The sequence below is a fragment of the Leptopilina heterotoma genome, unplaced genomic scaffold, assembly GCF_015476425.1.
Source record: "Leptopilina heterotoma isolate Lh14 unplaced genomic scaffold, ASM1547642v1 Lhet_60, whole genome shotgun sequence".
Taxonomy (NCBI): domain Eukaryota; kingdom Metazoa; phylum Arthropoda; class Insecta; order Hymenoptera; family Figitidae; genus Leptopilina; species Leptopilina heterotoma.
Window position 1 is genome coordinate 1,103,244 of NW_025111138.1, and position 22,814 is coordinate 1,126,057.

A 22,814-nucleotide genomic window follows, 5' to 3' on the forward strand; every position below is an offset into this window, starting at 1 on the left:
ATTTTTAGAAACACCGAAATTTCATTTTAGAGAAGTTACAAATTATTGCAGAAATTCAATTATTTTCAATGAGTAATAAAATTCTTCTTAAGGATTGAATTATTTCTACTAATAATAAAACTAATCGCAGCGTTTCAATTATATCTCATACAATTATAATTGAATTCCTTGAAAAAGTAATTATGTTCATGCAAGTTTTAATAAAATTCGACAAAAGAATTCAATTATTTAAAAATTTGTTAATAAAATTCTTTATGAGAATTGAATTTTGAGAAACGTTCGATTATTCAATAAATTATTTACTTTTGCATTTAAATAATTAAATTCTTGTAGAATTTTCTAATAAAAATTGATTTTCATTTCATAAAAATGAATTTCAGTTCAAATTTTAGATTATAATTGAATATTAAATTTTTAGAAATAATTGAATTTTGAAATTAATTTTTTTTTACAAAGTTTAATTGAATTTTCTTTTATATTATTTGAAGTTTTTCTTTTCTAATATGCATTTAATTAAAGAATTTAGGAATAATTGAAATTTCGTGATATTGAATATTGTAAAGAAATAAATTTGAAAATTGTTAAAGAACTTTTTCGAAAATTATTAAAAATAATTGGTATAAAGTAAAATTGTAGTTAAAAATTTTTGAAAATAATACCTAATTGAATTGAAATAATGAAAATAATTTTGAAGAAGTATAATATTCTTATAATATACACAGGAAAAAAAAAGTCTGACTCCGTTTACACCTTAAATTCAGCCCATGTATTTCACATAAGTCTGTCCTTGTTTAACGGGGCTGACTCCGTTTACATCATAAATTCAGCCTCAAAAAGAGGCTGAAAGTAAAACTTTTTTTTTAGTGTGTAAAATAATGATTTTATTACTTGGTCATCTTTAATTATTATAAAATATGAAGAAATCGATCACTCCGAGGCGAAGACTCGGAGTTATCGATATCTTTATGTTTTATAGTCATAAAAAAATTTAATGAACTAAAATTCCATTCATTGTAAAAAATAACACAAAAATTAATTATTTTAATCTTTTTTGGTGTTAATTTAATCAGCAAAATTTTTTAATACCTCAATTTACTGTGATATAGAGGTCAATAGCATTTAATTTCGAATTTTTTCTTCATAACAATACTTACATTAATATACTAATGTTTATTTCTATATATTTTTATTATTTTGTAACAATAATTAAGCTGATGAAAAATTGCCTTGTTTCGCACATTTATACTTATTTTATGTACTATAAAAAATTTTTGTTTTGTCCAAACCAAAAGTTTGTTGTTAAATAGTCAATTTAATTTATTTTCTTTTGTGTTTCAGAACATCAAAGGCGAGTATATATAAACTTTAATCATTCAAGTTATTCAGGTATGTAAAACAATGCATATTAAATGTTCAACCATAAATTTATGACAATAATAACGTTATGAGAGTTTCCCTTATAGAAATTTAGCTATTAAAATTCCATTTATCAAAACTTATAATATCAAAATTCTTCTTTCTACATGTAAAACTATTTTATTTTATTCTTCACACTATTTCAATTTAAGAATTTTCGTTATCGTGGACATATTTCTTTTTAATACTTTAATTGTTAATTCCCCCTCAAGCGTATTTTTAGCACGATTTCTTCTTTTATTTGAATTTTATCAATTTCACGTAAACCTTTTTTTTGTATCTCTCTCTCTATTCGCTGTATATATTGTCTTTGGTAAAATTCAATAAATTCGTTTCTATTGGGGAATCTACTCTGATATATTTGTCTATTGAAAAAGTAATGGATAAAGGAAAAAAGAAAAATGTGTGTGTGTGTAATAAGAAGAATTGTTCTAAAACAGATATTTGAGGGAAGTTATAAAATTGTGAGATAAAAGTTAATGTCTAACGTATAAACGGGAATATGTGATTCAAAGACTGGCAGTAGTGAAACTTACGCTCGGTCCGATATGAATTCAAGTATATATAATACAAGGCAGACTTGGTCGAACTACTGAATGGATGTTGATAAGGCGAATAGTGAGCAGAAGAAAGGAAGGAAGCATTTCTAAGGTTAACACCACTTTCATGTTCATTTCATGATCCGTTAACTGCCTTTCACAAAGGCATTCCACGAATAATTTAGAATAGTAATTAATTATTCACGAATAAATTGATGATTAATTGTAGAAATAATCCATGATTATTTTAAGAAATAATTCATTAATTAGAAATAATCAACGAATAATTAAATAATTAGGAATAATTAACGAATAATTAATTAATTACGAATAATCTTTGAATAGAGAATTAATTGGAACTAATTTTCTAATAATTAATTAATTGGACCTAATTTTATAATAATTAATGGCATATATAAATTATAGCAAACATTTATTTTCAGAATAATATTTATAGTCAGATTTTCTATATAATATAATGTAATTTAAATTTAAAATTTAAATCAGTTATAATTTTTATTATTTTTTTAAATCTAAATAGTGGAAAAATTAGGATTCACTAAAACACAACTGATTAGATGGAGAAAATTACAGAATTTCAGTGATAAAAGAAGGTTTTAGTCAGACAGAAATAGTTCAATTGAGAGAATTACAGGGTATCAGTGGTAAAAATAGATTTTAGTCGGACGGAACTGTTTAGGTTGAGAAAATTAGAAAAAAATCAGTAGTACAAGTAGTTTTTAGTCAGACGAAATTATTTACTTTCTACTATTTTAGACCAAATAAATACTAATTTTTAATTAATTTAGTAAAATTTAGCTAATTTAGTTATTTTTACTAAAAACTAGTCATTTTTTCTGTCTTGTTAGTAAAATTTACTAATTCAAAAGCAAAAAGTCAGTCGCTTATTAAAATTATTCAACATTTTTACTAAACTCCAATTTACAGAGAAAAACAAGTAGTATGAGTAATAAGTTATAGTGAGGCACAATATTAGTATTTTAGAAACAATAGAAATAAAGTAAGGCAAATTGTATTTATTTTCAATACAAAAAGATAAAAAACAACATATTGAGAAATTAGGAGTAAAAGTATGTTGAAGTCAGACAAAGAAATTAATTTTCCTAATTATATTAGAAGCAGTTTGAGTAGATTAAATTTTTTGTCAGTAGCAATAGAAACCTTCAGTCAGACAATGGCTTAAATTGCATTAAAAAAAATTATTTTATTATATTACCGAAATAAAAATTAAAATGTTATTGTTATATCAGTGGAAAAGGAAGTAACTTTAATCGTTTAATTAAACTTTTTTTTCCATTACTAAAAGCATAGTGAAATTTAATGTTTGTTGAATAATTTTAGTTAAAAAAAACTAAAAAAAATTGAATTTTAAAGAAGTTACAAATGATTGCAGAAATTCAATTATTTTTAAAAGTATAATAAAATTCTTCGTAAAAATGCAATAATGTTCAAAAATTAAAAAAAAATTCTCTTAAAAAATTCAATTATCTTTATAAATAATAAAATTTTTCTCCGAAATGCAATTATTTTTAAAAAATTTCCCCAATTCAATAATTTTCAATATCAACTATTTTAATCATATTTTCCAAAAGAATTCAATAATTCAATTCAATAAATAATTTACTTTTGTATTTAAATAATTGAATTTTCGTAGAATTTTCTATAATAAAAATCGATTTAAAAATTAATTTTATTTAAAATTTTAGATAATAATTGAATATGAAAATAATTTTGAACAAGTTACAGTAACAATTAAAATTATTATAAAATTATTATTTTAATTAAACAATTAAACAATTCTTAGAATATAAAATAATTATTTTATCTCTCGAATATCTTTAATTATTATAAAAATTGAAGAAATCGATCTCTCCGAGACTTCGACTCGGAGCAATCGATAGCTTCAAATTTCAATATTTTGAAGGTTGTTTATTTTCAAAAAGGTTTGAATTTGAAATTTTTAAAAATCTTAATTCCTATGGAAAAATAATAATAATTAAATATCAATATCTGATAAATTTCCGGTCAGAGAAATTATTTTTCTTTATAAGTAGAAACAATAGACAAACTAAATATTAATATTAAGTGGAATAAGTAAATTTATAGTCAGCCAAAATTATTTTTTTCATAAGTAGAAGCAATAGACAAACTAAATTTTAATATTTAGTAGTGTACCTATATAGGTTAATTTTTAATCAGACGAATTTTTTTTTTTTTTTTCATTAGTATAGAAACAATAGTCATGTAAATTTTCAATACTCAGTAGTATAGGTAATTTTTAGTCAGACTAATTTATGTTTTTTTTTTATTGTAACTTATATAGAAATAGTTTTATTAGAAAAAAAAACACATTTTTAGTCAGAATTTTTTTTTTTCTTTTTTTCCTTTTTAATAAGACCGATAATATTGACATAAGATAAAGTAGGTAAAAGCTAAGGGCAATCTTTTTTTGGCACGACTTTTCTTTATCTGACATTTAAATTAATCGTGCGGCACTGTGATTTCGAATCCATGGATCGTTTTTCAACTGATTGACTATCCATTTTGAAGAAACTCTTGAAAAATCTTCTTCTCCGGAGAGTTGCATCAAAAGTCTTATATTCAATTGAATTTCAATGTCGCACTGCGACAAATCGAGACTTCTTCAAACTCTCGAAACAGTAAATTAAATTTTTCCATAATATATATGTCTATCAAATTTACAATATTTATTTTATAATCTCGCAATTTTTTTTTTTATATAATATATGAAACGTTCCAATTCAAATTGGAATAAGAATTTCTTATTTCAGTTTCTTTTGTCATTCAGACATGAAAATTTTAATTTTAATCAAAACTTTTAATTTATTTTAATTTTTTTTCTGTATTTTTCTTAATTTTAAAGTTTCTTATAATTTTTCTAATTTGGGGTTATTCAAAAAATACGTAAAGATATTTTTTGAAAATTTTACACCCTCCCCTTTTTTTCTGTAACGTTATTTTTTCTGATGATCGGAACAATTAGCTTGACCCCCCCCCTCCCCCTCCCCTAAAAGTTTTACTTATTTTTTTAACAGATTTTTTAAATAAAATTTTAATTTAATTTTAAAATATTTATAATTTTTAAAATTATGAAGTAACGAAATAAATTTAAAATTTAAAGAAAAACTCAACAATTTCATTCAATGGTAATTTATTTATTTAATTTATTTAATTTTTATTTTATTATTTATTTATTTATTGTACTAATATTTTATGTATTTTATTAAAATTTCAATACAAATTTAATCGATATAAAAATTAATTATTTAATAAATTGAATTAAAAAAAATGTGATAGAAAAGAATAAAAAATTTTATTTATTTTTTTTTTGATAATTTTGTTCATATAAAGTATAAAAAATAAATTGAAATTATTAAATAATTAGTCTCGTATTATAATATTTGAATTTTATTTATTGCGTTCATAATTAAAAATTTTTCAAAAATAGTTTTTTTTTGTTTTCTTTTGTATAATTAACTGTAAACAAGTTTTAACAAGTGTAAACAATTTAAAAAGTTTATTTGAAAGAAAAGAAAATGAAATTACACTTTGACTGTTTTCTACTTCTTATTATATTAAAGACAAATATTGCTTTCTTCTTTCTTCCCGCAAAAGAATATGAGATTACTTTCAAAGTTTCTTTAAATTGTGTCATTTAAAAGTTTTTATTGCAGAATTATTTCGCAGCATTGTATATTATTATGCGACATAATGGAAATGCTTATTTTCTGTATTGTTGGAAATCAATTGTTATATGAAAGAAATTCGAGGAAAGAAAAGTTAAAAAGCAAATTTTACTTACTTTTGAAATTGAATTTTAATTACTTTTCCCCCTTTTTTTTTTATTTCTATGAATTAATATTAATTTTTTTTAATTAAATACAATAGTTGTAAAAAAAATTGAAAATTATTTAATTGAATTAAACAAAGAATTTTGTTTAATTATTTAAAATAATTGTATCTGTCAATAATTGTAATTAAAAATTTGTTTATTGAATTTTATTAAAATTGTATTGAAAATAAATGAATTTCTGAGAAGAATTTTATTATTTATAAAAAGAATTTTACTGTTTAAAAAATAATTTAATTCTTTCGAAGAATTTATTAAAATTTCCGAAAATAATTAAATTCTTTGGAAAAATTTTATTCAAAAATTTTTTTAAATAATTAAGTCCTTTCATAAAATTTTATTAAAATTATAGGTATAGAAAATAATTTAATTCTGACGAAGAATGTTATTATTTTTGAAAATAATTGAATTCTTGCGAAGAATTTGAATACAATTTTTGAAATAAATAAACACTAATAATAATTAATTATTTACTTAATAAATGGATTTTTTAAATTTTTAATCTAAAATTATTTAAAAACAGAAGTTTGTGTTTGAAAATAAAAAATTTTGTAATTTGCATAATAATAAATGGAATTAATTAATAATTATTATAGGTAATTATTAATTATATTATAATTATATTATAGTTTATTATATTTTTACATTTATTGTATTTATTATATTATTGGTAATGATAATTTTTAATAATTTTTATAATCTAATCTAATAAAATAATAAATAATATTGCAATAAAAAATAATAATTATACAGTAAAATTTATTAATTTTACAATTAAACAATAATTAAAAAATGAATAAAAAAAAAATAATAAGAATAAAAATAATAAAAATAATAATAATTGTGTTATTGAATTATTAATTAGTGATCTGTAGATAATATTTATTTTTGATTTTTTTCTACTAATTTTTATAAATTTTAATTTTTAATTTGGTTTTTTATTATTAATGTTATTAGTTGTATTTTTTATTTATTTTTTATTTATTTTCTATTTGTTTATTGTTAATCAAATTATTTTCTTATATTATTCCAATTATATTATTTCTTCATTGTATTTATTGGTAATAATTAATTATAACCTCAATTTTTTGTAATTTTAATTATAATTATAATTTTATCATTATTGTTATTATTATTTGTAATTATAAAATTATCATTTTACTTCATATTTTTATGATTTATTATTTATTTTTAGCATTTAATTAATACTTCTCTGGCAGTAATTATTTTTTATTTAATTTTTCAAATTTTCAAAATTTAAATTTCAATCGAAAGTCTCGATTTGTTTTTTCTTCGATATTTATCGAATCTCGAATTTATTTCAGTTTTTATCCGTTGGCGCTGTTATTGGCGCTCATTTGTTGTTGACAAGTATGTTTTGATACAAAGGTTATGTTTTAGAAAAGTAAAAACGCTTAAAAAAATATTTTAAAAATCGTATATTTTTGTAAAAACAAAATGAAGACGTTAGTGAAATTAATTAGTATATTTATTACCCTCGAAACATTGTGCCATGCTTACAAAATTGGTTTTGAATCTTCAAGTTTACGTAAGTTTTGTCTTTATTTCCTAACCTCTAATCATTTGCGAGAAACCGGCTAAAAATTTATAATATTTGTTTAAATTTTCCTTAATTATGCGTTGAGACTTTTTAGAAATTTCTGTTAAATTTATTCGGAATTTTGAATTTTTTGTCTTTTGATTGAAAAATATAATTGTGGTATTCGTGGAAAGAAATTGTGTATTGTCTGATATTTTAGAATGACATTTCAAATTCAAGTAAATTTGTTTATTTTATTTTTCTCGTCTAAGTAATTTTTATTTATTTTTTATTTAGTGTATTTTGAACTACTATCTATTGACTTGTATTTTTAGAAATTGGGAATATTTACACATTTCAAAATTTAAAATATTGAAAAAGCAACGTAAAAATTAATATTTAATGACAGGACCTAAAGTTGCTTATTTTATATTTTATTTTGCAGCACATTTTTTAGAACCGGGGAATACAGTGACAATTGAAGGTCAATCGCCAAGTTTACGTATTTTTTGTCACAATGCAAAATCCAAGTATTTAATTCACATGTGGAGAACTGTATATGTAAGTATGAACTTTAGTGTAAAATATATTTTATTTTGAGTTTAATTTCTATTTATAATCTTAAATTATTATTTAAAATTATAAATTAAATATCCGTTTTAGTAAATTAGTGGTAAATTTAATAAAATTCTATTCTCTTCACAATAACAAAAATATTTCTTTTAAACTAAAAAATTCTAATTTACAGATGAATTTAGAGATTAATTTAGAAAATTACGAAATATACGATGGCAGAACTCCAAACGAAATTACAACAAAGTACGAAGATAATAGACGATCCTGGAATTTTAATTTCTTTAGTACGAAGAAAAATAAACAATTTAGAATTAATCCTTTTGAAGATGCGTGCATTGGAGTCAATACTCTTCATCATAGTCATTATGAATACAAAATGTCTATGTCCGAACAACGTGAGTATAAAATAATTGCAATTAATTCCAAATAACTTATTTATTAAATAATTTATTTTTATTTTATCTAATCATTTATTCAAGTTCAAAATTGAAATCAAACGTATTTATTTCGTATTCTGGGGAAAGAAACAAAAACTATTGACAATATCAGAGTGTAATAAATTAAAGGAATTTTTTATTTGTACAATATAAAAGTTTTATTTTTACAGGCGTCGATGTATGGAAAATTGCTTACATGATCCTAGGAATATTAATATTCTGGTCTGGAAAAAGACTCAGTCAGAATACATTATTTTATTATTTATGTGGAATCACATTAGGTGTCACGACTTCAGTCATTATACTTATTTATTTTGTTGGTAAATTATTTCCAAAGGTAAAAAAGAATTACTAATTTTTTAATGGCTTTTTTATTTAAATAAAAACTAGTACCAAAGTTTGACAAAAAAAGTAAAAAGAATTAATACAGTAAATATTAAATTTATTAAAAAAATTAACTACTAAAGTTGAAACTGTATAAATGATTTCCATCTTTGTAAATTATTTATAATTTTTTAATAGTAATATAATTTATAATATTTTTAATTTGGAGGAACTACATAATAACTTTATTATTTACAGGGAAAGTTCATGTACTTAATGGTAGCAACTGGCTACACTATGAGTTTCTACGTTGCTCAACTTTTATGGGACAATGCACAGTTAATTGCACTGCAATATCGAGATTTTGTTTTGTGGTACGTTCTGATAACTTCTCTTATAAGTTTCGTTATTTGTTATCGATTTGGACCAATCACAAATACAAGAACAAAACGAATCATTCAATGGTTTCTGCAGGTAATTAATTTCAAAACTAACACAAGTTTTCAAGTAAAAAAATTTAATCTACACGTTTTCTTTATTTAATTAATTTTTTTTTTATTTATAATCATTTATAATTTTCTCAAGTATTTAATTCATTTTCCATTCCGTTAAATAAATAAAGTTTACCACGTTCAAGTGAACGATATTTTTATTACTTTTCTCGATTTGAAATTTTTTTCCTAAAAAATATGTAAATTAATTTTACATTTACTTTTTATAATTAGAAAATTAATTCTTAATAAATGTTAATAATAATATTTAATTAATAATAATTTAATGAATATTACAATATTTTCCATTTCAAGTGTAGTAAGTTTTTAAAATATTGGAGCAAAAAAAATTATTTCAAAACTTGAGGAGAAATTAAATGAATATTTTTTCTAAATTATTCCATAGAAATATAATTATTATTTACTTAGTCATAAAGTTATAAATTATTATTTATTTAGTTATGAAATATAATTAGAAATTAAAAGAGAACAAGAACGAATTTTAAATTTTTGTGTTATTTTTTTTTATTGAAATTAGTTTCATATTGCAATTGTTAGTGATTAGAAAAGTAGTAAATGTCAGAGAGTTTGATAAAAAATATTTTCCTTTTTACTTAATAATAAAAATATTTCGTAAATTGCAGAGCCTTGGCTTAGTAATGATTTACTGTAGCAGTTACTTTTATGAAGCTTCGGGCTCGTGTTGCGTCCTTGTTCTTATGCTGTACAATTTTCCAATATTTGCTTTAAAAAAAGGACGAAAATATTGGTGAGTTTTCTGCGGAGGACATCTGTATCATTTATTTCTAAAAAAAAGAAACAAAAGTTTTCCAAGAAAACAAATTATTCCATGAATATAACAAAAAAGTGATATTTAATTTCTTTAGGATTTTTGTACTTTTTAATAAAAAAACAAATTTTCTTAATTATTCATTGTTTTTACTTTTCATTTAGTCTTAATTTACTTTTTTGTTACTTTTTAGTTTTTTATTATTTTTTTATTTGTTTGTAATTTTCTTATAAATTTTTATAATTTTTTTATAACTTTTTTATTACTTTTTCACTACTTTTTTATTTGGATATTTATTTAGTTCTTTTTTCTTTCGAATTATTATTTATGTTAATTAATTTCTTTACTGTTAATTTTTCTTCCTTTTTTTCTATAGAGAAACGTTATTTTTCCCAAATGTTTTTTTCAACGTTTTCTTAGAATTGTTAGAAACAAAATATGAATTTTACGAATTCATAGTAATTATTAACATTTTTTAGTTCATTATTTTCGTTTTGGAGAAAGACGTCAAATTCGAGACGACTTTTGACGGAAGATGAATACCATAAAGAAGGACTCAAAGAAACTAGGAAGGCTCTAAAAGATCTTCAAGATTATTGTTCTAGTCCCGAGTGCAGTCCATGGAAAACAGTGTTGAAACTGAAGGATCCTTCAAGGTAAATGCAATTTTATTTTACCAAAATATTTTCAAATTTCAATTACAATTTTACTCTAAACTCTTTCATAATTGTATAAAATATATTTCCTTCTTTCGTTATTTTTTTATTATTTTATTTTATTATTCTATTATTTATTAAGTATTAATATTTTAATTATTATCTAATATTAATAATAGTATTAAATAAATATTGATTAACATAATGAATAAATTTTGAATTTAAATTTCAGATTTGCAAAATTTGTCGAAGGCGGCACTCACGTTACTGACGACGAATCTTTCGATTATGACACTTCAATTGCACAACTCATTGAAGAATGTGAATACACTGACGACGAGGATGAGGAATTTTTTAACCCTCGGATGTGACTTCAAAAAGACTAAATCGTATCCTTAATTAAATTTTTTTTTTGTCTTATACACATTTCTAGTACAAATCGAATTTATGGGGGGAAAAAAAATTCAACTGGTTATTAATATAATATCTTTGTTTTATTAATAATCAATGCTTATAAGTGTAAATATTATTTTTATTAATAATTTCTATTTATTAATATATAAAAAATATTTATTTATTAATAATCACAGATTCTAATAATTATTATAATAATATATATTAATAAAATAATAATTTTATTAATAAATCTGTGGTTATCAATGAGTAATTTTTTTCTGTTATTAATAATCCGCATTTCAAATAATATAAAATCGCATACATCAGATTTATTAAATTTGACGTAAAATTGAATACATTAATCGATAAATTATTACAAAAAAAAAACAATGGAAACTATTTAAAAATCTATAAAATAAAATTTCTATTTTTTAATAACTATATGTCAGTATCAATTCCAGTCTAGATTTGTAAACATTGGTCTCGGAAGAACTATTTTTATTAAAAAAAATATATCAGTTATTAATTTGGAATTAGTATTTAAAGAGGAACATTTTTAATTCCAAATAAAATTACTGATTAAGGTACAAAACTAAGGCACGTGTTAACTTTTGTTTTGTTTTTTTTTTATAGTTATCGTCATAAATATTTTGTTAAGAATTGCCTTAAGTTTGTGAGTATTTGGGGCAGTGTGAATAATGATTAAGTTATTGTAATTATTCAACGAAGACGGGAAATCTTTTTAGTTTTGTCGTTTTCTATTGGTGGTGGAGGACCTTTTGCTGATTGATGCCTATTGTAAACGCTGTGAAAAAAAAATTAAGTATTACATATTGTAAATTGAAAAAGAAAATGCTTTTGATTTAAAAGTATTTTGATAGTTAATAAAATACTAAATTTTTAATAATTTATAATTATATTTACTTTCGTGACATATTAAAATACTTTTAGAAAATTTTACTTTTTAATTACTAAATTTTTTTTCTTTTAGAAAAAAAAGTTTTTGAAAAATTGAAAAAACTTACTATTTATAGGTCTCGGAACGAATGTAATCTATTACGTGAGAAACACCAACTTGTAATTGGTCTCCAATTGGCGTTACCCAGGGATTGTATTCCATTCTAAAGACGGCTTTATTGCTGACTAAGTCCAAATTTCCTGTTAAATATTTTTAAAAAAATGTTAATTGTTATTATTAACATTTTCAACGATCAATTGAATGCTGTTTAATTTTGTATTCAGAATTACGAAAAGTAATTTTGATTAAATCTTTTTTTCTAATTCTATTTAGCAAGAATTACCAATTTCTGGTGGAAGGACTGTCAAGCGATTTCCCTGAATGTGTAATTCTCGAAGCCGACTCAGTTCTCCAATTTCCTTTGGCAATTCTATGAGATCATTGTCTCTCAAAACAAGCTGCAATAAAACAAACACGATGTAAAATTTGTAAGTAACTTAGTTTTTACATTTAGAAAATTTTTTTTTCTCCTTTTTTTGAAATATTATAAACATTATTATTAATAAAAAATTTTTATTACTATTTGCAGATTTCGGAGTTGTTTGATGTCTGGTGATAAATGTTCAAAATCATTGTCCGCCAAATAAAGAGCTCGCAACGTATCTGAGGGGAAGGAAAATTACAACACTTGAGAATTATGAATTTGAAGCAAAAAAGATGTCTTTAGAATTTTCAAAAATTACAACATACCCATCATAAAAAAGTTGCCAGGTAATTTTCTCTCGTTTAAATTATTGTACGTCAAATCTAAAACTTCTAGAACTGGAAAAGCTCCGAATCCTCGTGGAAGCTCGTTTAGCCTGTTCATTCTGTAATTATTTATTTTTGTTTTGAAATTGAAAATTTAAAGATTGTTTTATTTTTTTGAAATTTGAAGATTAATTTTTGATAAATATGGAATTATTTGGCATTTAACAATATTATTAATAGTAACAACAATTATTATATATTTATTGTTATGGAAATTACAAAATTTTTCATTTCAAATGTAAACTTCAATTTTTAAATAATTTCTTGGCAAAAATTCAATTATTTTCAATGCAGTTTTAATAAAATTTATCTATAGAATTCAATTCTTTTTAAGAATTTTTAATACAATCTTTCACTGAAATTCAACTATTTTCAAAAAATTTAATAAAATTCTTTGCAATATTCAATTATTTTCATAATACAATTGTTTATGCTGGAATTCAATTATATTGAATAAAATTTTTCACTGATATTCAATTATTTTCAAAAAAATTTAATAAAATTCCTCGAAAGAATGTAATTATTTATAAAAATTTTAATAAAATTTTTCGCTGCAATTCAATTTATTTCATAAAATTTATTAAAATTCTTTGCAAGAATTCAGTTATTTTTACTACAATCTTTAGTAAATTATTCGAAAGAAATGAATTTTTTTCAAAAGATTTAATAGAATTCTATGCAAGAATTAAATTATTTCAGATCCAAAATTATAAAAGTTACTAAAATTACATTAATTTTTTTACACAAAAATGTTACCTTTTAAAATTAGAAAAAAATTTACTTATTAACGCAATGTTAAATTAAATTTGCAAATTAGGTATAATAATTGTTATTAAATTTTTATTCTTACCCTATGTTAAGAATCCTCAACTTTGGTAATTGTGAAAGAGTCATGGGCAGTTCCATAATGTGATTGTTGAATAAATTAAGAATTTCCAAATTTACAAGATACGATATAGCTTGAGGAACAGCTTTAAACAAAATAAATTAATTTCATTAATTAAATTAATTAAAACTAAGTTAAATTGAATTGAATTGAGTTAATTTAATCAAATTTTCCTATTAATATCAATTCTAAATTCACAAATATATTTAATATTAATTACCTTGTAGTTTATTGTGACTGAGAGTCACTCGTGTAATATTTTGCATATTAACTGAAAATAAAAAAACCAATATTTAAGTAAAGAATTTAAATATTTAGGTAAAATAAATTCAAATTGTAATTTTATATAATTCTTAAGGTTCAAATGAACGAAATTTCTTTATTTTTTTCCTAAAAATATTTTTTTATTTCAATATTTTACGTTACAGAAAATGAATAATATTAAGTTTCTAAAATGCAAGATTTAAGTTTACAATTTTTATTGACATCAGTAATTTATGACAATATTAGTTAAAAAAAATATTTCTTTCATTTGAACGTTCAAAACTTGTTTATCATTGTAAATTTTAATTCTGACGTTTGTAATATTAAAATCAGTTTTATTTTTTTAATACAAAATTACAAATAGGACAAAGGTAATAATTACAAAATTCCTTTCATAAGATTCGAAATATTTATATATATAGAAAATTTTGGAAAATAGATATGAACGGGAACAGTGACGAAAATAATTACTAGTACCTAAATTTTTGGGTTGAAAAATAATTGTTTTCATCCTAAAATAATATTCGATATTTTCGATTTTTAAATTAGAAATTAATTTATTATTTATTTATAAATAACTAACAATATTAATTATCCTGAATTCTAATTTTCTCTTTGAAAATAATACAATATTATTAATTATAAAAAATATTATTAGTTATAAATAATTTTTATCAATTATAAATAATATTAGTTATGAAAATAATATTATTAGTTATGAATAATATTATTGTTAATTATTTAAATGCGAATAAACGTCAGATTTTATAAAAAAAAATAATTTTTCGTCCTCATTCTCTTGTAACCAATTTTGAAATATTATTTTCTTTTTTTTCTGTTTTAGAGGGACATGAATGAAAAATTTATTCATTATTTGTAAAAAGAATGACTGCTGCGCGCATGCTTACACACGCCTATTAAAAAACGAGGAAAACGAGTGTGGATCCACACAAACCAGTCTCGACAACTTACCAAATTTGGCAAAGAGAAACGAGACGCGAAGGACAAATAGGGTTTGGCCGGAATGGAGAAAATACTCACACAATCCTGGCATCTCGTCAAAGCTGGAAATTCCCTTGTCCGCGAGATCCAGCTCGGGATTTTGAATTTCACGAGCTTCATCGAGGACCTTCTTTGCCTTTGCCATCTTCCCGGCAGCAGGAATACACGACACTGGGGTTTGTAGGCTCATTATGCGCGCGCGCACACACTTGAAACAGAAAAATTACGTCAGGAACTGTAAATAAAATGCTTACGCCTCCACTGCTCACGTTTCATATATACAGCGAGAAAAACTTGAAATCACGCACGAGAGATACAGTATATTTGTTCTCATGTGTCGGAGAGACTGTTTAACACTGTTGGAGAGTTTAAAACTTGAAAAACTCTCCAAGCAACTTTAAGAAATCGAGATAGGCTTAAATCTTTTCACTCAAGTTGGCGCTGTTTCGTATATTTTTATTTATAAATTCACTTTGGAAAAGTTAATAATTGAAAATTTCGTTTCGTCACTTTATTTAATTTATTCAATTTATTTTACTAGAACTCTAGGAATTGTTAGAAAATAATTTTCCGCATTCATATTGAAAGACTAATTAACGTTCCTATAATGGAATTATAAATTTTGATTTCGATATTCAATTTTAATTTTAATTAAAATATATTGTCAGAAAATAACTTAAATTTAAATTTATTCCTTAAGTTAATACGTTCGAACTGGTACCTATACTTTTAGAAAATTATTCTATTTTAGAAAAATGTAATAATTTTACTTCTTCGAATGGAACTTGTATGAAATATTTCGAAATGTTTATTTGTTACTATGTTATTTTAATTTGAAGTCAGTATTTGAATTTACTATTTGATGGTAAATACTGATACTCGGTTTGAAAAAAGTAGATGGAGTAACGAGTACCAAATGTCAGGCTTGAAAATTTATCGACTGTTTCTCAAGTTTTTATATTAACATTTAGAAAATGTGATTTAAAAATTTAAAAGAAAGCTAAAAATGTATTTTAACTAAGAAATTCTAGGTAACTTTCTTCTTTTGTAAGATTTTCTTTAACTTAGTTATAATTAAACAATTATTAAATAATTTCAATTTTGAATTAAAAGAAATTTTATTTTAAAAAAATAAATTCAAAGAGAAGAATGTTAAAATATTAATTTAAATATTCGTGGAAAATTAAATCAAATTAAAATTATTTTAAGATTTAAAAATAACTAGAAATGTATTAAAATTCTGAAATGACAGGTAATTTGCATTTTTTTGCTAGATTTTCTTTAATTTATTTTTTAATATTAAAAAAAAGTAATTTTAAATTTACAGGAATTATAAAAAAATATATTTAAATAGAAAAATTGTTAAATTATTAATTTAGAATTAAATTAAATTAAAATACATTATTTTAAGATTATTAAATTATTAATTAAAAACATAAAATGTAAAATGAATATTAATGTTTTACCTATAAATTAAAATATTTACAGGCCTCGAATGCTATGACTTTTTGGAATTTTTTCAAACTATTTCCAAAAATTGCGACTTTTTCAACTTTTCTTTCAAATATTGCAACAAAATGACACTTTTTTTGGTATAAAGAGCAATTTATTTCTATTATTATAGTGTGAAAATATCTTTGAAAAATTATTTTGTAAAATTCCATTTGAAAATATTTGATTTTTTTATGGTATTTTCATAAAAATTTTTGAAGAATTCTAATTAAAAATTTTGAAAATAATTGAATTTTCAAAAATTTGAATGAAAAGTCTTCAAATGAAAATTTAAAAATAAAAACAATTATATTAACAATTACATTAAAATAGTCTTCAAAGAAGTAATTCTTAGAATTTGTTTATTGTAATTTATTAAAATTCAGTTATTATCAATATTTTCAATTACTTATTTTAAAAAATTCAAATATCTGCAAAAAAAGTAAAAATATTTTAAACAGTCTAAGTTTTTAGTAATTTTAATAAAATTTTGTTGAAAGAAAGTATTTTCAGTATTTTAAATTAAAATTCTTTAAAAAATTGATTAGCAAATGATCCAAAAATTCTTTTAAGAAATTCAATTATCTTTTAAAAAAAAAGTAAATGAATCTTTTTAAAAAATTTACTTTTTTAAACTTTATAATTAAATTTTTAAAAAATAAGAAAAATACAATTAAAAACTAATTTTAAGAACTGTTTATTACAATTTTTTAAAAATCAATTATTTTCAATATGTTAGTAACATTTTTTCGAATAACTCACCTTAATAATTTAAGTTTTTCCAAAAATTCTTTTAAAATATTAAATTGTTTTCAAAAATTTTTCAATTTCAATTACAATTATTTAAAACTTTCATCTTTTGTTTGTTTTTTAATAATTGAAAAATCGATTATTATTCAAGAATTATTCAACAATATTTTTTAAAAGCTAAATTTTAAGAATTTTATTAGAATTTTTTAAAAATTAATTACTTTTAATATTTTTGGCGACATTTTTCAATGATTCATTTTAATAATTTAAAAAAAAAGGTTGAGAAGTTGCAATTACAATTTTTAGAAAAAATTGTAGAAAATTGAATTTTTGTATTTAAATAATTTAATTCTCGAAAAACTTTCGTAAAATTATTAAAAATAATTGATTTAGAGAAGAATTTATTTAAAAATTCTAGAAAATAATTGAATTTCGAAGAAGTCTCAGTTGTAATTTTTAGAAACATTTAAATGTCAGAAGGTTTCAAATTAAAAATTTCAATTCATAATATTTAATTTGATGTTTAAATAATCCTTTTTAGAAAAATTATTAAATTTTTTAATAAAGTTAGTTAAAAATTCTAGATAATAATCGAATTTCAGATTCAATTCAATTACAATCACAGTCGTAATTTGTAGAAATAATTAAATTTTTATTATTTAAACGATTTTTTCGAGTTTTTTCATTGATTAAAGCGACTTTTTTGCTCCTCAAAGTCGATCTGAGTCCTGTATTTGTTAAAAAAATAATTAAATAAAAAGAATCTTTAAAATAAGACCGAAAATATTTAAAATGTTCAATATTTTAGAAATAATGCTAATTTTAAGAAAGAAATGCAAATTCAACAAAAAAAGAAGTTTAAATACACATCAATAATTTTTTCAAATTTTTTAAACATAAAAATAGCACTAAAAATTAAAAACTATTATTTGTTTTCTTATAAAATTTGTAATTCTACTTCAGTTGAAAGGTAAATTTTGAAAACACACATTATCTTTTTTATTTTACACCTTTAATCATTTAAAAATAATAAATTCATTCAGAATAGATACAAATTGTTTTTCAATACTTTTAAGGCTAATTCGATACTAAAATATTTTTGACTACAAACTAAGAAAGTGACATATTTTTTTATCACTTTTTATTTTACAAAGAAAGAAATAATGGAAAAATTCTATTTATATATTCTAAAGAAACATACAAAATTATATTTGTTTTTAAGTCAATGACTTTTCTTTTACGAATGAATAAAAAAAACCCCTTACTATCAAAAATAAAAGACTGACAATTTTTCAAAATAGAAAAAATGTTCTTTAATTCAATAATTGTCCCCTTTTTAAAAAAACAAAATTCACATGAACTATTTTAATTTACAATATTTTAACTATAAAAACGTTTATAATAGAAAAATGAAGCACAAATAAAAAAAGGTGTTAAATCAAAATAAATAAAAAAAATGCACTCTTTATTTTCGAAGCAATCTTTTAATATAGCAACATAGTCAGTCTTAATTATAATAAGCCAAAAATACAATCTATATATCAAGCCGTAGGAAAGTGTGCGAAAAGGCGTTCGATTTCGAAACTTTTTACTCTCAACAAAAATCACCTTTCTGGAATGCCAAAACTTTTTATTTTATTTTTTTTTCTCAATTAACTTCTCATCTGTTTTAGAGTTAAAAGTGTTCACAAGTCGAAAAAGATGACGTATTTTCGTTCACTTTCCTTCCAATAAATTTTACAATTTTACACATAATTACTTCATCGTTATTACAGTTTATCGTTTTTTTTTTTTTTTCTTTCATTTTATATTTTACGAATCAAAAAATTTGATTCGCAAAAGTAGAGTAAATCGGCTCCTTAAAAATAATTATATTGTAATAGCTATAGATTTTTCTTTCTCACAAAGGGGGAAAGTGCATATTATAATTGTAGTATGTGTAGTGATGATTCCAAATAATTAAAAAAATATAAAAAAAATAATTAATGAATGAAAATTGTTCGTGACAACGTCGCCCTACATTAAATGATTTCATTAAAATGCAATCAATTCATTTGTTGATCTTCCTCGAGATCATCATCATTTTTCGGTTTCCATTTTTTCTTTTTACGAAAAGCAAAATAAGACGTAGATCAGAATATAAAAAACAATAGATTCTTTTTTTTTCTTTTTTTAAAAAAATGAAGATTGCTTGACTCTTTTAATTTTTTTTTTTTTGTTTATTACGTTAAATTGTCCAGAAAAATTAGACAATTACTATTTAAAAAAAAAATAAAGATGGGACAAATCAATGAGAGTAGAAATGGTCGTTACTCATTACAAATATATAGATATATTATAATATAATAGGTAGTTATTTCATGAAACATTTAAAGCCTTACGTAAAATATACAATGTTCGTGTGATCTGAGTTTGTGTGAGTTTTTTTTCCATGTATTCAAATTGTGCATGTGTAAAAATGCAATCTGTAAATCTTGTTTCCTTTCTTTTGTTATTAATACGTTTTCACATTTTTTTGTGTTTTTTTCATTTTAAATACGAATATGCGCTTCGACGCTTCTTTTAAATAACATGATGCTTGGGCTGCGACGCGAGATTAATTCAAGACGCCGATAAATATTCTTTGCCTGTTACTTTTAATTACATGTATAGTTTTTCACTGAGATACAAATGTTTTTAAACCCCTGATTAAGAAAAAGAATCTAGTTCTATTCACATTCGGAAAGTTTAAAAAAATATATCCTAAATTTCAGACAAGAGTTTTTTTTGTGAGAAAAACTAATTGCTATTTATTTAAATGTTTCCGAATATAAAAAGAATTCTTGTAAATTGAATCTTTTTCTTAACAGGGGGAAAAATAGAGAGAGAGGGGGGCAAATGGGATACTCGGATCTACATAAAAATTGTTCCACTTTGTTTTCTTTTGGAGATATGCATAATATTACTTTTCGTAGTTTTAAAATCGTTCTCTTGACGAAAATGCTCGTTATAACTTCTTTCATTCATTTTTTTTTTCGTAAAAACAAGTTTGGCAGTTTCTTTGTTTGGCTTCACGAAAAATGATTATAAAAAATATATCTCGAGTATTTTACTGTTAGGTAAAGTACAAAAATCGTTGGATGTTGGTAATTATACCTAAAAGCGAAGGGGGAGAACTTGTGGCAAATACGTCAAGAAGCACGAATTATTGTTTCGAAAATTCGCACAAAAAAAATATATATGAGGCCGTTTAGAAATTTTATCTATTCAAGTAGATACACCACGAATTTTTTAATTCTACAAATTCTTTTCTAGAATAATAAAAATAGAAAAGAAAGAATAGAAAAAAAATCCGTGGAACTAAATTGAACCTTTTTTATAATCGTTGAATTTTCGATAAATGCTATTGTTTCCTTTTAGTTTACAATTTATGGAATGAATTTTCGATTGCCTTGTCGATACTTCTAATACGCTTCTTCATTAGTCATAATGGAAGAGTTACTTTATTGTATAGCAATAAGAGAATAGGAGAATATATTTTGAATTCGAAGCTATTAGAAATAGAAAATTATTTTTTTTTTCTTTCAAAATTGGAAAATTGAAAAAAAAGTTTATTTCCTAAAATTTTTCAACTACTGTAGACCGTAAGAAATTTGTTTTTGTTTTTTTTATAATTTGGTTCTTTTTGTTTTGTAATTTATTTTCTTTTATGTAAAAGGACGTTCTCGACTATTGTGTTCTCTTTGCAATATTCACACTGAATTAGTCCAGAATGTCACAGAGAGAAATATATAGGACGCTATACTAAACTTAAAGTAAAAAACAAGGAAATAAATGCGTCGTTTCCTTTCTAATATCGTTTAAATTCTAAAATGATATCACGTTCGAGTTGTCGAAGATATTATTATAATAGTATTATAGTAAATTAAAAAAAGGAAACTGAAGGCGAATTAAATGTAAGAAATTTGCATTTTCTGCAAAATCAATCTAAACAAAAATTGTGGATCTTCGCATGGATTTTACAACATACTCACACATAACTATTCATCTGTGCTTTATGAAGATCATTTCTTTTCTTTTTTTTTAATAGTAAAATTAAGCTTTTTTTTCTTGTTTTAATCATTGCGTTTGGAAAAATTCGGATCTTCTGTTGTGCTATTTTTCCCCGGATGTTGTGGAACGCCAGCTTTTTCTTGTTTCAGATACATCACGCTTTATTAATTCAGCTTGATTCTTTCTCCTTGGAATCTGAAATATAATATTTTTATATTATTTAAAAATCTTTCTTTTTTAATCTTTTTTTTTATCTTTTTCAATAATTTAGTTTACAGGATTTTCTTTTTTCTAAATACATACAGGCTTCGCACTCAATAATTAAGAAAAATTAGCTTTAAGACTGAAAAAAGTAGTAAAAAAAGTAGCTATCGAAAAATTAAATTTGACGACTAAAAAAATCACAAAAATTTGATTCTTTATTTCCATGATTTCCATAATAAATATTCACTATTTTTCTTATCCTGGTAATAACTTCAATTCTAAATTTCTTTGAAATTCAATAATTTTCCAAAATTTTAGTTGAAATTCTTTAAAAATACGATTTATATTTAAAAAATAATTTTTAAAAATACAAAAATACAATTCCTTAAAATATCAAATTTATTTCAATTAAATTTCACAAAATTTTCAATTAAATGGAAATTTACGTAACTATTTGAATTCTTTACGAGAATTTAACTATATTCAAAAAATTTTAATTAAAATTTTTGAAGACTAATTTCTTCCATAATTTCTAAATTAAATTATTCGTCCTACTTGAATCATTTTTTTAAAAATAAATATTCAAATACTTATTCTTATTCAGTTTTCCACGTGAAATAAAAGTTTTTTAATAATTTGAGTGCAAAAGCTTTTTGAAATTTAACTGTTTCCAAAAAATTACAACTGTAATTCTTTCAAAACTCAATCATTTTTTTCTGAATTTTTAAATAAAATTATTCAAACATCAAGAATTTTTTTAGAAAAATAGTAAATTAATAATTATTTAAAACAAAATGAATATTTTTAAAATTTTACAACAAAATCAAATTTTTAAAGATTAAATCTTTAAAAATGTCATTATTTCTAAAACATAACGTTTATTTCATAAACATAATTAATATTCAATTATTATTTAAAATTTTAACTGAAATTAATTGTTAAATCAATTCTTATTAGAAAGATCTACGAGAATTCAATTAATAAAATACAGGAGCAAATAATTGGTAAAATAATTGAAGATTTCTAAAATTTAATTCTGATAAAAAATGGTATCAAAATTTTTGTAAATACCTAATTACATTCTTTTAAAGAACTTTAATAAAAATTTTATGAATAATGCATTTTTCGAAGAATTTATTTAATATTAAAAATAATTGAAGTCCTACGAAAAATTTTATTATTTATGAAAACAATTGAATTTTTACAAAGAATTATATTTATTTTTTAAATATTTGAATTTCCTGAGGGGAAATTTTAGTATTTGTAAAAATAATTGAATTCTTGCGAAGAATTTTATTAACATTTTTGAAAATAATTTAATTTTTTTGAAACATTTTATTAAAATTTTAAAAAATAATTC

General features: G+C 21.6%; 3 protein-coding genes and 1 long non-coding RNA gene across 5 annotated transcripts in view; 2 read left to right on the top strand and 2 right to left on the bottom strand.

Moving 5' to 3' along the window:
* Window positions 1-7,187: 7,187 nt before the first annotated feature.
* On the top strand, window positions 7,188-11,207 carry LOC122509549 (nuclear envelope integral membrane protein 1). The gene is made up of 8 exons (XM_043623716.1): window positions 7,188-7,396; window positions 7,833-7,948; window positions 8,136-8,358; window positions 8,571-8,737; window positions 8,983-9,198; window positions 9,860-9,984; window positions 10,485-10,661; window positions 10,894-11,207. The coding sequence occupies exons 1-8, from the start codon at window positions 7,306-7,308 to the stop codon at window positions 11,030-11,032; spliced, it is 1,254 nt and encodes a 417-aa protein (XP_043479651.1). The 5' UTR covers window positions 7,188-7,305; the 3' UTR covers window positions 11,033-11,207.
* Window positions 11,208-11,466: 259 nt separating this feature from the next.
* LOC122509550 (ras suppressor protein 1) lies at window positions 11,467-15,500 on the bottom strand. Its single transcript, XM_043623717.1, has 8 exons — window positions 15,017-15,500; window positions 13,932-13,982; window positions 13,676-13,796; window positions 12,766-12,884; window positions 12,596-12,678; window positions 12,359-12,473; window positions 12,083-12,215; window positions 11,467-11,862 (listed from the first exon to the last, which is right to left on the bottom strand). Exons 1-8 carry the CDS (start codon window positions 15,165-15,167, stop codon window positions 11,778-11,780), a joined length of 858 nt encoding a protein of 285 aa, XP_043479652.1. The 5' UTR covers window positions 15,168-15,500; the 3' UTR covers window positions 11,467-11,777.
* LOC122509551 lies at window positions 12,362-15,009 on the top strand. Its single transcript, XR_006302370.1, has 3 exons — window positions 12,362-12,503; window positions 12,605-12,786; window positions 14,820-15,009. It is a non-coding gene; the product is annotated as an uncharacterized LOC122509551 (long non-coding RNA).
* Window positions 15,501-18,682: 3,182 nt separating the features above from the next.
* LOC122509552 (synaptic vesicle membrane protein VAT-1 homolog-like) overlaps window positions 18,683-22,814 on the bottom strand; it is a 58,098-nt gene continuing 53,966 nt past the window's right edge. For both annotated transcript variants that reach the window (XM_043623718.1, XM_043623719.1), the window contains exon 8: window positions 18,683-21,445. In XM_043623718.1, coding sequence (XP_043479653.1) covers window positions 21,420-21,445 — 26 coding nt within the window. In that variant the 3' untranslated portion in view covers window positions 18,683-21,419. The remainder of the gene's footprint in view (window positions 21,446-22,814) is intronic.

What these genes read in the sequence shown, in the direction of transcription:
- LOC122509549 (XM_043623716.1), top strand. Translation starts at nt 7,306, where the DNA reads ATGAAGACGTTAGTGAAATTAATTAGTATATTTATTACCCTCGAAACA. An exon ending in ACATGTGGAGAACTGTATAT is followed by an intron (nt 7,949 to 8,135) that starts GTAAGTATGAAC and finishes TCTAATTTACAG; the next exon opens with ATGAATTTAGAGATTAATTT. An exon ending in AATGTCTATGTCCGAACAAC is followed by an intron (nt 8,359 to 8,570) that starts GTGAGTATAAAA and finishes TTATTTTTACAG; the next exon opens with GCGTCGATGTATGGAAAATT.
- LOC122509550 (XM_043623717.1), bottom strand. Translation starts at nt 15,167, where the DNA reads ATGAGCCTACAAACCCCAGTGTCGTGTATTCCTGCTGCCGGGAAGATG. An exon ending in TTGAGGATTCTTAACATAGG is followed by an intron (nt 12,885 to 13,675) that starts GTAAGAATAAAA and finishes AAATAATTACAG; the next exon opens with AATGAACAGGCTAAACGAGC. An exon ending in CGTTCCGAGACCTATAAATA is followed by an intron (nt 11,863 to 12,082) that starts GTAAGTTTTTTC and finishes TTTTTTTCACAG; the next exon opens with CGTTTACAATAGGCATCAAT.